The 13,531-nt window shown below is 49.0% G+C and overlaps 2 protein-coding genes across 7 annotated transcripts in view; both read right to left on the bottom strand.

Annotated features, from left to right (window-relative positions):
* BRPF1 (bromodomain and PHD finger containing, 1) overlaps window positions 1–3,982 on the bottom strand; it is a 16,486-nt gene extending 12,504 nt beyond the window's left edge. For all 5 annotated transcript variants that reach the window (XM_012646753.1, XM_012646730.1, XM_012646745.1 and 2 more), the window contains exons 1-2: window positions 3,563–3,982; window positions 977–1,585 (exon numbers count right to left, since the gene is read on the bottom strand). In XM_012646753.1, the coding sequence (XP_012502207.1) occupies window positions 977–1,575 (599 nt within the window). In that variant the 5' untranslated portion in view covers window positions 1,576–1,585; window positions 3,563–3,982. The remainder of the gene's footprint in view (window positions 1–976; window positions 1,586–3,562) is intronic.
* Window positions 3,983–5,860: 1,878 nt separating this feature from the next.
* Window positions 5,861–13,531, bottom strand: part of CPNE9 (copine family member IX) — a 20,500-nt gene continuing 12,829 nt past the window's right edge. Inside the window, exons 18-21 of one of the 2 annotated variants that reach the window (XM_012646654.1) lie at window positions 9,077–9,179; window positions 8,426–8,483; window positions 7,977–8,050; window positions 5,861–6,258 (exon numbers count right to left, since the gene is read on the bottom strand). In XM_012646654.1, the coding sequence (XP_012502108.1) occupies window positions 6,073–6,258; window positions 7,977–8,050; window positions 8,426–8,483; window positions 9,077–9,179 (421 nt within the window). In that variant the 3' untranslated portion in view covers window positions 5,861–6,072. Of the gene's footprint in view, window positions 6,259–7,723; window positions 7,817–7,976; window positions 8,051–8,425; window positions 8,484–9,076; window positions 9,180–13,531 lie in introns of those variants that run through there. The other variant, XM_012646658.1, reaches the window with a different exon arrangement.

Raw genomic sequence — 13,531 nt, 5'->3', positions numbered from 1 at the left:
TAGACAATGAAAATACTGCTTAAACATACTAAAGCAGTGGTCCCCAACCTTTTTGGCACCAGGAACCGGTTTCATGGAAGACAATTTTTCCACGGTTGGTGGGGGGAGGAGGGAGGGGTGCTCAGGGTAGGGGGAAGTTCAGGCAGTGATGTAAATGATGAGGCGCAGCTATAAATACAGAGGAAGCTTCACTCGCTCACCTCCTGCTGTGCAGCCTGATTCCTAAGTTTCATGGATGACAATTTTTCCACGGATGGGTGGGTGGCGTGGGGGGAGGCAGAACTCTGCAGTCCAGTTCCTAACAGGCCACAGACCGGTACCAGTACTGGTCTGTGGCCTGGGGTTAGGGACCACAGTGCTAAAGGATGAATGACAAAAACAGAAAAAAATGAAAGCAGATTTACAAACTGCTTTTAGGACCTTATGAAATAAGTGACCTTAGCCTTCCTCCTGTAGACTGACAGAGGAACACTGTATCTGCTCTGCAGATGGGGTCACCAGAACATCAGAAGCTGGATGCATTCTCAAAGCCACACAGCGAGGGAGTGAAGGGGGTGAGGAATCAGAAACAGTATTTTTTGGTACAGTGGAAATAGTGCAGCTTTGGAGTCAGAGGGACCTGGGTTTTGAATCCTAGTTCAGCTGTCTACTGGCATATGACTTTAGATAAGTCTGGCAACCTTTCATGACCATGGTTTCCTTATCTGTGAAATGAGAACAATACCTACCTGAGAGAGTTTTGGGAATAAAATAAAGGAGTGGCTATAAAGCACTGAATGCAGGGCTTGGCGTGTGGCAGTGTAGAGCAAGTGCCACTATTAGCAGGGGTACCATTCCTCTTACTGCCATGGCAGGGTCAGTACTCTTTCGCTATTCTTTATGCCTGCTACTCTCCTATCTGTGCCTGTCACCTCTCTCTGGCTCCTGAGCCCTCCTTGAACAGTCTTCCAGAGCTGGGAGGTAGAGGTGGCCTTACCGGTAATAGGAAGTTGGCCGGGGTGGGGCATCAGGGGTGTCCTGCTCCAGCTCCCGATATACCACCTCTGGCAGCTTGGGAGTGGTGCTTGCAGAAGCATTATGGTGGTGGTGATGATTAGAGTCCTTACGCTTCTCTTTATTCTTATGCTTGCCTGACTTGGGAGTAGCAGCTGGCGTTTCAGTGTTCTCCTTGTTGCTACCATTCTCAGGGGCCTCCTCAGGGGCTTCTTCATCCTCTGACACCACATCCAGGTTGTCAAAGATGCTGATGCGGTGGACACGACCATGCAGGTCCACCTCCACCATGCGCTGGGCCTGTGCGTAGCTCATCACCTCACGGCCTGGTGACTGTGATACCTCTGAGGGGCTGGGTGACTGCTTGTTGGCGGGGCGTGACTGGCGCCCCTTCTTCTTGTGCTTGCGGAGCGGAGTCTGCTGCGGGGGTGGTGGATTGTCGTGATCATAGTGGTACAGGTGGTACTCAATACCACTGTAACTCTTGTAGACCTTGCGGCAGGTCTCTATGGGGCACTCATATGGTGGCTTAGTTGCCCGCAAGTTGTGGCAGAAAGTCTTCACGTCAAAGTCCACCCCCATGCTGTCACATCTAGAATATACAGATCAGTTAGCATAGGCCCGGGAAAGAGTTCCTGGCCACATGTATCAGAGACCCCACTCTCTTCCAGTCCTCTCTCTCCCCAGGGGTCACCAGGTCCTGGCCAGCCTACCTCGACAGTGTCTCCGAATGCCATCTCCTCCACCATGGCCCTGATCTGAGCCCTCATCACCACTTGCCTGGTTACCCTGCCCTGTGTCTCAACTTCTCTAGCCCAATCTTACATATGTGGCCAGAGTGATCTTTCTACCAGGTAGCAATGATCAGGCCAATCTCTTGTCTAAAAGCCTCCTGATGCTCCCCTGTTTCTTCAAGATAATATCTAAGTTGTCTATGCTGACATTCAAGGAGCTCTTTTCTAGATTCTTTTTACCAGTTACAGCTGTTTCTGTCTACACAGGGCAACTTGCCATTCCCCGAATATTTTAACCTCTCATTCCTACAAAATGATCTCTATTTGGAATGCCCTCCATCCTCTCTGATTGGTAAGCTCCTACTCATTCTTCAAAACCCAGCTCAAATGTCACTTCTGTTATGATTTCTTTGATTCTCCCATAGGAAGCTGTGTTTCCACAGCATTTCATTCTCACCTCCACCACAGCACTTGCCATATTGGAAGTTCTTTTTCTCCTCCCACTAGACTGGGAGTTGTGCAGTGCAAACAACAAAGCCTATCTGCCTTTATATCCCCTGTACCTAGCGTGCACTGGACACTTAGTTTTTGGCAAATGAATGAATAGCTGAATGAGGGGATCACCAGATTTGGAGCTGAGAGAGATGGGATGAAGACTAGTTTTAGCTCATGTAGAAGCCTGAATGGTGGCCAATGATTTAGTTCTGGACTCCTGCATAAATCACTGGATTATAGAAGGAATTAGTTTATTTCTGAGGTCTTTATAGGGAGGCTCACACTGGTCCAGGGACTGGGTAGGGAGACGTATTGTGGAGCCCAGTGAAAACTGAGGTCATTTAGTCAGTGATATCAGTAGGTGTTACATTTGAGCTCCTCCTTCACCCATTCATGCAACATCAACTGAAGGCCTACCAAGTGCCAGGCCCTAAGGATACAAACAGGAACATGACAATCTAGGAATGCTCAGCTCCATGCTGGTCCTCAGGGGCTCTCCCTTCCCCCTCTCCAATGTTCCTGGAGACAGCAGATGGCACCAGCCCCCAGGAATTCCAGCTTGGTCAGACACTGTCCCAATTTCTCTCGGCCTAGTTGAGTTCAACAATTCAGCTGGGGGCTTGGCAAAATCCTAGCTAGGCATAGCCACCCTGAGCTTCCTGACAGTGACCCCTCTGGCCTCTCTCTTCCTGTGCTTAACCAGTCAAGTGGACTGCTCCAGCTCCTCTGTCAACAGCCCCTGACTTCCACATCAATAAATCTACACGTTCAATTCCAACGAGCTTCTAGTTCCTACCTGCAGCTGTGTCTTTAAACACAAACCAACCAGAGGCACAAACAAGCTCTCCTCTTTCCAAGCTGGGTCCCAGATGAATGCTGCGGCTCTGTTGCCCTAGCTTCAGAAGTAGCACAGCTCACCCAGAATGTCCCGTTGGGACCCGGCGGCAGAGGCACAGGCGAGGGAGAGCTTAGACCTCAAAGCCCGCGGGGACGGCCTGGGACCCAAGGGTATGGCGGCTGGAGGAAGTAGGGGGCGGAGGCCAAAGGGACAGGGCCCGGCCCCGGCAGTGCCTGCAGCCCTCTCTCCCGGATGCGGCGGCGTTTCCCCTTTGTCGAAGTTAAACAAGTTAAACAAGGCTCTCCTCCTGCCATTGGCCCTGGTAGCCCCGAAGGATACACTTGTTGCCCAGGGATGCCGGCTGGGAGAGAATGCACTGTCAGTTCTCCCAACTGTAGTAGCCCAAGAAGTCCCCGGGTCAGGCAGCTCAGTGCGCGCCCTGCGAAAGTAGCCTCACCCTTCCCTGCCGGCCACTCCCGCCCCGGTCCAGGCCCGCACTCACCGGCAACCTCGAGTCCGGGCTCATCTCCGGGCGCGCCCGCCGGGGCTCCGACCCCCACTTGGGGAGGCCGGCGGGGAAAGTCGGGCCGGAAAGGGGTAGCCCCAACTCCGGAGACCGTAGACCTCGCCACCCCGGCCCCCTGCAGCCACACACTCTGGCCCCAGCTGCCCGGGATTCCCGCGCTGACCCCTGCTGCTCCCGGTCCCGCTGGCGCCCCGGTGTTTCAACTCCGTCGGCCGCCGCCCGTTTCGCAAGCTCCTAGGTTGCCCGGCCTCGGGACTCGGCGCCGCTGGAACAATGGAAGCTCCCGGAGACAGCGCGGGGACAGCGACGGCGGAGACCGTGGCGGCAAAGGCAGTGGCAGCGGCGGCGGCAGCGGCGGCGGCAGCAGCGGCGGCGACGGCGTCTGCGCAGGGTAAATCTGGCGCCGCGGCGCTGCTGAGCTGCACTTTCGTCACGGATCCCCACCGCCCTCTGAGGTCCGAGAGGCCGTCCTCTGGGGCTCGGAAAGGGCCCTGGACACCCCACAGGGCTCCTCTAGCGCCTCCATCTTAAAGTTGAGCTTCTGGAGACTGAAGTCGCTGTACTCGGGATCCGGGGTCGTTGGGCCGTTTGTGGCGAATCTGCGGCCACAGACGGTGAGCGCGGGGCTGGGCGTGAGGAGCCCGCCCTTCTCCCCTCCCCCTCTACCTCCTCCTTCCCTGCTCCCTCCCTCCTGCTGGCGCCGCGGCTGCGTTAGGGACCTGGCCTTGGTCTCCGAGGAAGGCGGCGAGGCGGGGCCAGAGCCACGGGGCGGGGCTGGGGGGCAGGGCTGGGAGCCACGGGGACGTCGGCCTGGAGTTATGGGTAGGGCGGGGCGGGGCGGGAAGAATAGACCAGTCTGTGGGGCGGGGTTTGCCGAGAGGGGCGGGGCTATTTGGAAAGCTGGGCCCAGTCAGGAGAATAGCGGAGTAAAGAGTGGGGCTGAACAGAAGAGTGGGCCTCAGGAAAGGCAGGGCGGAGTTTGGGATGGGCCTGGACGGTGGAGCTGGACTGGGGATAAAGGATAGAGCTGAGAAAAAACAACGCGAGGCAGAAGGAAAGGGCGGGGCTTGGGAAAGGCAAAGGGGCGGGGCTAACGCGGAAAAGGTGGGACCGATTAGGGATAACAGGGCGTGACCAAGGGAAGGAGCTCGAGAAAGGTAAAGGAGAGGGGCTGGAGGGAAGGTGTGGATCTGAAGGAAGGGGCCGGGTTTGAGGTCGTGCAGGGGGCTGGTGGGTGTGTATGGTAAAGTGGGATTCAGGTGCTGGGAGCCCTGTGGGTTGGCAGGGATATGCTGCATGGCTACAGGTTGCTGGTTGGAAGATGGTGTCAAACACGAATAGCTAATTTATTGTGACTGGGCCACTTCCTAGCAATGTGAATGTGGGCAAGTTGTTAAATTCTTCCTCAAGTTCCTTATTTTAAAACGGAGCTTGAAAACTCTATTGTTCTTGGGGGCTTCAGGGAACTTGGATGCCAAGGAGACACTCTTGTTAAACAATGCTTTGTCATGAAAGAGGAGCACGAAAGGGTCTTCCAGGGTTCTGGGGCAAAGCCCAAAACATCTGAAAGCTTCTATTTTATCTTAATGCAAACTTTGCATTTGACCCCCTAAAATGTATGTTTTCATATATGGTGTTTTCCAAAAAGCATCCCAATAAAATTGACACTCCAGGAAGATATTTTCTGGTTAAGATCTTGGGATCTGAAGTCAAACTGATAAGTTCTTATAGAGAAGTGACTTATCCTTTCAGAACCTCGGTTTCCTCATGTTTGGAATGGGAATAATATATAGTACCTACTCTTACAGGGCTGTTGTGAGAATTAAATGAGATGGTGCTTGTAAATCACCTAGCACAGTGTTTGATATGTAGTGAATGTGAAAAGAAAATATTAGCTGTTGTTATCCTCCTTAATCAAAAATTTCACAATAAATAGATCCAAGCAGAATTATACAGTCATCTTAAAGTCAACCCCTTTAGAGATCAGGAACCTGTTTGAGAATCGGATGAAAGCTATGGGCCTCTCTCCTGAGGAAAAAACATACACACACACACACATTTCGCTTATTTCTTAAAGTGTTTGAAGAATGTATGAAGTGATTGGATGAATGTGTGTTAGGATAGGGATGAACCCAAGCCATTCTTGCTCCCTCCCTCTTGGTGTGGCTCCAGGCCCTGGGTCCCCTAGTCTTTCTTCCTTCTCCAAGACCCATGAGCTGCAGGCCCTGGGTCCCCTAGTCTTCTCTCTCCAAGACCCATGAGACAGAAGAGGTGTAAAGATTAGCTTTATTATTGGCATGAAGGCAGGGAGGCGGTGATAGTGCCAGGCCCTTCTGCAGGCGAGGGAGCAGAGGGCTTGTCAGCCAGCACCAATCCTCCAAGCTGGCCCTCCTAGTGAGGTCCAGGGCTCCAGGTGCCTCTGGCTTTCAGCAGAAGCAGTGGGTGAGCAGGCGAGCAGACTGCTAGGCATTGGATATGTAGACTCCTCAGGGCTGCTCTGGAGCTGGTGTTGGACTGGAGTTAGCAGGGGGTGGGGGCCGAGGCCGGATGTCCCTAGTGCGCATATAGGACAGCAGCTGCTCCGGGATCTCGGCCAGCACATCCTTGGCCAGTCGGGCCATGCTCAGCACCTGGTTCCCCGACCGGTCAACATAGTCTCGGAATGGGACAAACTGGGACAGGCACAGACAAGAAGGTGTGGGCTGTGGCCTGGAAAGAGGGGATGGGGGTGCAGCAGGGAGGATTCTTCTTTGACCCCCAGCATCTCTTTCAAAATATCACACTGTCTCTCTCCCCTCCATCTTGAATAGTTTTCTACATTTGCTTTCTCTCCACCCACTTTTTTTTCACCTTCTATTCACCCTCAACCCACTTCAATTTGGCTTCACGCAGTCCACTGAAACTGTTCTTGCTAATGTCATCAATAGCCCCATTTTGCTAAATCAGTCCAGTGGGCAATATTTCAGTCCTCATCTTGCTGCACTTCACTTTAGCTTTCCATTACATTTGACCATAATCCTTCTGGGCACATCCCACTCTAGATGCCACACTTTTCTGGTTTTTCTCTTACCCTTCTGGAAGCTTCCCCTCCCCCCTCATTCCTCTGGGTCTACCTGCTCTCTAAACCTGGTCCCTTCTCTCTCTCTGCTCTCTTCCTGGGTGATTTCATACACTTCCTTGAAAGTTGTTCCCTGGAGGGAAGTAGAGGGGGGGGCAGGAGGAGGGAAGGGGGTGTGGCAAGGAAGAGGAAGGAAGGGGTTGCTGGGAGAGGGGGGCTGATAAAGAAAAGAGAAGTAGAAAGGAGAAGAAGAAGAAAACTATTCCCTGATGACTCCCAAATTTATATATCCATCCCTGATCTCTTTTTTAAGGTCCAGAACCACATATTTGGTTTCACATACTTCCTCACCATTCAGTTGTCACAGATACCTCAAACCCAATGTGTCCACAACTGAATTCTAGCTCTTTCTGCCATATCTCCTCTTCTAGCTTTCCCCTTCACAGCAAATGGGACCATTACTCACTCTGCTGCTCAAGGTAGAAGATTACAAGTCATTCTTGAAGCCCCCTCACTCCCCATCGCCATCTAATCAAATCAAGTCTTGTAACATTTTCTTCTCACATACCTTTTGAACCATCCCCACTGCTTCCACCAAGATCCTTATCACCTTCCCTCTACTACTTCAAAGGCTTCCTCACTAATGGGTCTATCTGCCTTCTCTCTTGCCCTGCTATAGTCCATGTTCCATGTAGCAGCCAGAGAGATCTTTTAAAAATGCAAGTCTGACCCTCTCATTCACTCCCCTATGTAAAATCTTCCAAGAGCTTTCCAATTCTTCAAGAACAAAACCCCAATTTTGGCTCCCTCTTCTCACTCAGTGTGATCCTGCTACCCTCAGTTCTGCCTTTTCCTTGATTAGGCCAATTCTTCTGAGCCTCAGGTCCTCTTCACATGCTGCTCCTCTCCCTGTAATGCTTATACCCTTCTTTAGGTCTCAGCAAAAACGTTGTTTTCAAATAGAACCCTTTTCTGACTATGGTACCTAAGTGAGATCCCCTGTTATAGGCTTTCATAGTGGCATTTGATATTCCTCTGGAGTACTCATCACAATCTAATGAGATATATAGCTACGTAGCTGTGTGATTATTTATTGTTGGTTGCCTCCACTAGAGGGCAAGGACCTTGGGGATCTCCTACACCATGGATCTATCAAGCCTGCAGCAACCTTCCTATTTGTCAAAAGAATGTATTCAGTGAATGAGGAAGGATGACAGGTGAGGGGGAGAAGGGTAGGTGATTGAGAAGGCAGTAAGGGAGAGTGGCTCCCAACTTAGCCTCTTCTTCCCACTGTGCCTCTCAGTTCCACCACCTCTTCTAAGTCAGGTCTACCTGAACGATGTCCCGTTCTGCGTAGCGTCCCCTAGAGGACACGCGTACATCATCACCATCCAACTCTTCCATTGCTGCAGAAAGACACCCCTCAGCTGATTGGATTCTCCAGCCCGAACCGGTGCTGCGCCCTCCCTCTTAGCTCCCCTTCAGGGTCATCATGAGAATGTCTAATGATTGTGTTAATATTAAACATTGTTATTACCATTATTATGTGTTCCCACACATTCCATCCTCTCAAGAACCCCTGGGAGGAAGTATTAGTATCATCAGCCTTAGTTATGATGAGGAAACAGGTTCAGAGAAGGTCTGTGACTTGGCCAGGGTTCCCCAAGGGTAACCACCCTGTCTTTTCTGTGAGGCAGGCCTTAGTGTCCAGATCCATCTACGCACCCCCACTTTTCTCCCCAGTTCTTAGTCCCACTCATGGGTACCTGCATCCTACTTACCCTCAAACATGGCTGGTCCCACACCAACAATAATGATAGACATGGGTAATGAGGAGGCCTGTGGGGGAGAGAGGGTGAATGGTTGAGGTGAGCAGCCATAACAGGGGAGGTCACTGTTGGGAGACAGTTTTCTCTGTGTGTGTCATGTTTCTGCACATCTTGTGAGCAGAGGCACTGATTCTCTTGTTCTAGACTGTTTTTAAAAGGATGTTTATATATCAGCAGCCTTGAAAGATATATTGTTTTCCTCTAGAGCAAGCGTAGGTTTATTTACTGTCCAGCATCATTAAAAAGGTCTCCCACTGGAACAATGGGCAGGCATGCTTACTGCTCACTATAAAAGATTCAGGCTCCCTAAGCTTAGGGTTCCTCTTCTGTAATGCAATCCACAGCAGGTGAAAGTGTCATCTTGCCCTCTTCACATCATCTTGTGGGAAGTGGGACTTAGTCAGAGTAAGTGCTGGTACTCCAGCTCCTGTTTTATGCTGGGAATAACAAAGTCCTTTGTCTCTGATCCAAGAGTCTTGTGTCTACTGCGAGCACCCATGAAACTGACAGGCTAACTTGTTAGCTTGCAAGTAGGGTAAAATCTCAGCCGCTTCACAGTATTGCCATTACCCCTCCCTGCCAAGCCCTCCTCCTCAGACTCACACTGACGATGGCCTCCTTGGTCTGTGTCATGTCAGAGATGACTCCATCAGTGATGATGAGCAGAACATAGTACTGGGAACCATCAGAGATCTTGGCTGCAGCCCTGGGTGAGAGGCCAAAATCAGAATCCAGCTGAAAGCCAGACAGGCCAAAGGAACCTCCTGCCTCCAAAGCTTCCACAGCTAGTGTGTGAGCAAAAGACAAGAACTGGGGTTTCTGAAGCTCATGTTCCTTAACCAGACCTGGAAGCCTACCCCTGCCTGCCATCCCTCCAGAAATATTTATTTAGCACTTAATATGGTAGGAACTGGAGATACACGAGGAAGAAAAACAAATCCATCCCAGCCCTCTGGAGTGAGGCAGACATTAATCCATGAATCACACAAAGAGGTATAAAATTACTACTGGGATGAGTGCTTTAATGTAAGGGGACACTGCTATGACAGTGTACAACAGGGGATCCTGACCTGGTCCAGAAGGTCAAGGTCAGTGAAGGCTTCTTCTTCTTCATTTTTTTTTTTTTTTGAGACAGAGCCTTGCTCTGTCACCCTGGGTAGAGTACGTTGGTGTCATTGTAGCTCACTGCAACCTCAAACTCCTGGGCTCAAGTGATCCTCCTGCCTCGGCCTCCCAGAGTGCTAGGATTGTAGGCATAAGCCACTGCACCTGGCCCCTAGCTACCTTTCAAGTGCTCAGTATCCATATGTGGCTGGTGAATACCACATTGGACAACACAGATACAGAATATTTCCATCATTTTAGGAAGTTCTATTGGATAGTGCTGGTATTTAAACCTGATCTCAAAAAGTCAGCAGAATGGCATGGTTATAGAGTATAGAATTAAAATAGCTTTGGCTCACTTTGCCCAGGGCCCAGAGTGGGGGTAGGTCATGATCCTCTGTAATAGTCCCTACCCCCTTCCTGAATTCTGGCCCCAGCCTCTGCATAGGCCTGGCCTGGTATCTTCTGTCACTCACTCATTTCATGAATAGTCATTGCATACCTGCTATGTCGAGGTTAAGGCTTTGAAGACCTGACATCTAACCTAAGACCTGAAAAATGAGTAGGGTTTAGCCAGGTGATGGTAGGGTGGGACAGGGTAGTAGGGATGGGAAAGTAGAGGAAAAGTGTTCCAGAGAGAGAGAATGGCAAGTGCAAACCAAGATAGTATGTTCTAGGAGTTGCATGTAGACCTACAAAGGAGAGATGAGGCTGGAGCAGTAGGCAAGGGCCCACTCATGAAGGGATTTGTGAGCTGGGGGCAGCAGGCATCACCCTTTAGTTTGGAGGCATGGGAGGTATGTCTTTGGTTCCCTATAGATGCCTTGCATTCCAGGCCATTTAGATCTGGAAGTTGGCAGAGGAAATGGGTGACTGGCCAGGGGTGGCCAGTCTGTGCCTCACTTGGCTGTAGGGTGGGAAACAACAAAGAGTCATTTGACATCATCAAAATCACAGCTGCGCACTTGACATATGTGATTTAATTCAATCCTCACTGCCATTCTATGAGATAGGCACCTTTTTTATTCCTATTTTTAAAATGAGAAAACTAAAGTTTAGAGACATTAAGTAGCATACTTGGCTGGCATAGTGGCTCACGCCTGTAATCCTAGCGCTTTGGGAGGACAAGGCGGGAGGATTGCTTGAGGACAGGAGTTCGAGACCAGCCTGAGCAAGAGCGAGACCCCATGTCTACAAAAACTTTTGAAAATTAGCCAGGGGTGGTGGCGCATGCCTGTAGTCCCAGTTCCTTGGGAGGCTGAGGCAGGAGGATCGCTTGGGCCCAGGAGTTTGAGATTGCAGTGAGCCATGATGCCACTGCACTCTAGCCTAGGCAACAGGGCGAGACTCGATCTAAGGAAAAAAAAAAAGGTAGCATCCCCAAGAGCTGGTGAAGCTGGAGTCCAAGTGCATAATAGTAATAGCCTAAGCTCAAACTCTTGATTCCATCACTGTTCATTCCCAGTGTGCTCTCTGGATACTTCTCCATATATACTGCACACTCCAGTCATACTAAACTGACCATTGCTTCCTAAACTTGCCCCTTCATGCCTCTGTGCTTTTCATATGCCATTCCTTCTACCAGGCCAACTCTGCTCCTCTTTCTCTAATAAAGTCCACTTTGCCCTCTAGACCCAGCTGAGCAGTCCCCTCTACCATAGGCCTATACCCTCTCCCTTCCTCTCCCTCTGCCCAGCCCACAAAGATGGGCTGTCTGTGCTCCTCCAAGTGGGTCCTCACTGCATGATCTGGTGGATAAAGCTAGATGACTATAAGTACATTTAAAACACCCTTTCTTTTTTCTAATTTAAACATGGATGCAATGTGAGAAGAATATAAAATTTGCATGAATTTTGAAGATGAAATATGGAGACTTCAAAGACATTCTCAGCCTGGCTGCCTTCAGCTGTGCCCCTAGATTCCCCCAGGGGGATGCAGTCACTTGCCTTTGCAGACAGGCAACTCACTAGAAAAGTCTGGGAAGCTCTGGCCTACAGAAGGTAATGATTTATTTATATTTCTGTCTCTTGCACCAAGGTGGGAGCTCCCAAGGGCAGGGACTACATCTGATTCATCTGTGAGTCTCCAGTGCCCCAGCAGAGAACTGAGCACACAGCAGATGCCCTTTGAATAGTAAAATAATGATAATAATAGTAACAGTAATAGCTAACACTTATAGTACTTATGATGTGGCAGGCACTGTTCTAAGTGCTTGACATCTATTAATTAGTCCTCATGACAACCCTATGATGTAGATATTATTATTATTTTACAAATTATTTTACAGAAAGGTTAAGAGTCTTGACCAAAGCCATACAGCTTTTGAGTGGTACAGCTGGTGTATTAACTTAGCTAGTCTGGCTCCAGAGCCTACACTCATGCTCCGTTGCCCCTTTACTGAATGTTTACTAAATGGATGAATAAATCAGTTAGTGTAGTTGCCCAAGATAATAATTAAGAAATCTGCTTAATAATAACGAAAAATATGCTTAGGCTCCAGTATTAGTGAAAAAACATAGTGAAATGTTAGATGTAACAATATTATATGTAGTGAAATGTTATATGTAATTTGACTATAATTATGGATGTGTATGGGGAAAGCCTGTCAAGAACTATCTATACATCCATATTCCCATGGGCAATATCAGGGTGACTTCTTACTTCATTTCTCTATCCTTGAGATTTTCTATAGCAATGTTATGTTATTTTTATAATTTAAAAACTATTGTCATCATTATTAATTAAAAAATAAATCTTTATTAGGGAAAAAGGAAGTCTATGGACACATACAAATCTCCCTGAAATCCATCCATTTTTATTCTTTTTTTGTTTCATCTTTTTACTTCCAAGCTTTCTGAGATATTTTTTTTTTTTTTTTTTGAGACAGAATCTCACTTTGTTGCCTGGGCTAGAGTGCCATGGCGTCAGCCTGGCTCACAGCAACCTCAAACTCCTGGGCTCAAGCGATCCTCCTGCCTCAGCCTCCCGAGTAGCTGGGACTACAGGCATGCACCACCATGCCCGGCTAATTTTTTCTATATATTTTTAGTTGGCCAATTAATTTCTTTCTATTTTTAGTAGAGACAGGGTCTCGCTCTTGCTCAGGCTGGTCTCGAACTCCTGAGCTCAAACAATCCGCCCGCCTCGGCCTCCCAGAGTGCTACGATTACAGGCAGGTATTTTGTTTTAACTGGGTCTCTTCTATTCAGCATATTGTGGGGTTTACTTATTTTTTTATTCAATCAGAGAATCTTTTTATTTTTTAAGCTCAGTTGAGCTTATCCTATTTATTGATATATGTTTGGTTCCATCATTTTATTTTAGATTTGTTTTAAATTTATTTTTACTACCCTTTTTTTTTTTCTTTTTTTTAAGAGATAGGGTCTGAACTCTGTTGCTTAGGCTGGACTGCAGTGGTGTGTTCATAGCTCGCTGCAACCTAAAACTCCTAGGCTCGAGATCCTCCAGCCTCAGCCCCCCAAAAGTGCTAAGAATACAGGTGTGAGCCTCCACACCTGGCCCTCTTTGTTTTTTTAAATCATTTGATACATGATCTGGGTTTCTTCCCTGTGTGTGTGTGTATACATGTATTTGTTTTCTTAGAGACAAGGTCTCACTCTGTTGCCCAGGCTGAAGTGCAGTGGCACAATCATAGCTCCCTGACAGCCTCCAGCTTCTGGGCTCAAGTGATCCTCTGGGCGGCTGAGGCGGGAGGATCGCTTGAGGTCAGGAGTTCAAGAACAGCCTGAGCAAGAGCCTGAGCTCAGGAGTTTGAGGTTGCGGTAAGTTATGATGACACCACTGCACTCTAGCCAGGTTAACAGAACAAGACTCTGTCTCAAAAAAAAAAAAAAAAAAGAAGAAGAAGAAGCAGCTGCTTATTGTCATCCATTATTACACCACCTTATAGGAATGAAATGGATGCTTAAAGAAGCTAAGTTGGTCAAGGTCACG

This window comes from Propithecus coquereli, unplaced genomic scaffold (genome assembly GCF_000956105.1).
Source record: "Propithecus coquereli isolate 6110/MARCELLA unplaced genomic scaffold, Pcoq_1.0 Scaffold107, whole genome shotgun sequence".
Lineage (NCBI taxonomy): Eukaryota > Metazoa > Chordata > Mammalia > Primates > Indriidae > Propithecus > Propithecus coquereli.
Note: the sequence above shows the minus strand (reverse complement) of the source record. Positions and strands in the feature narration are given on the sequence as shown.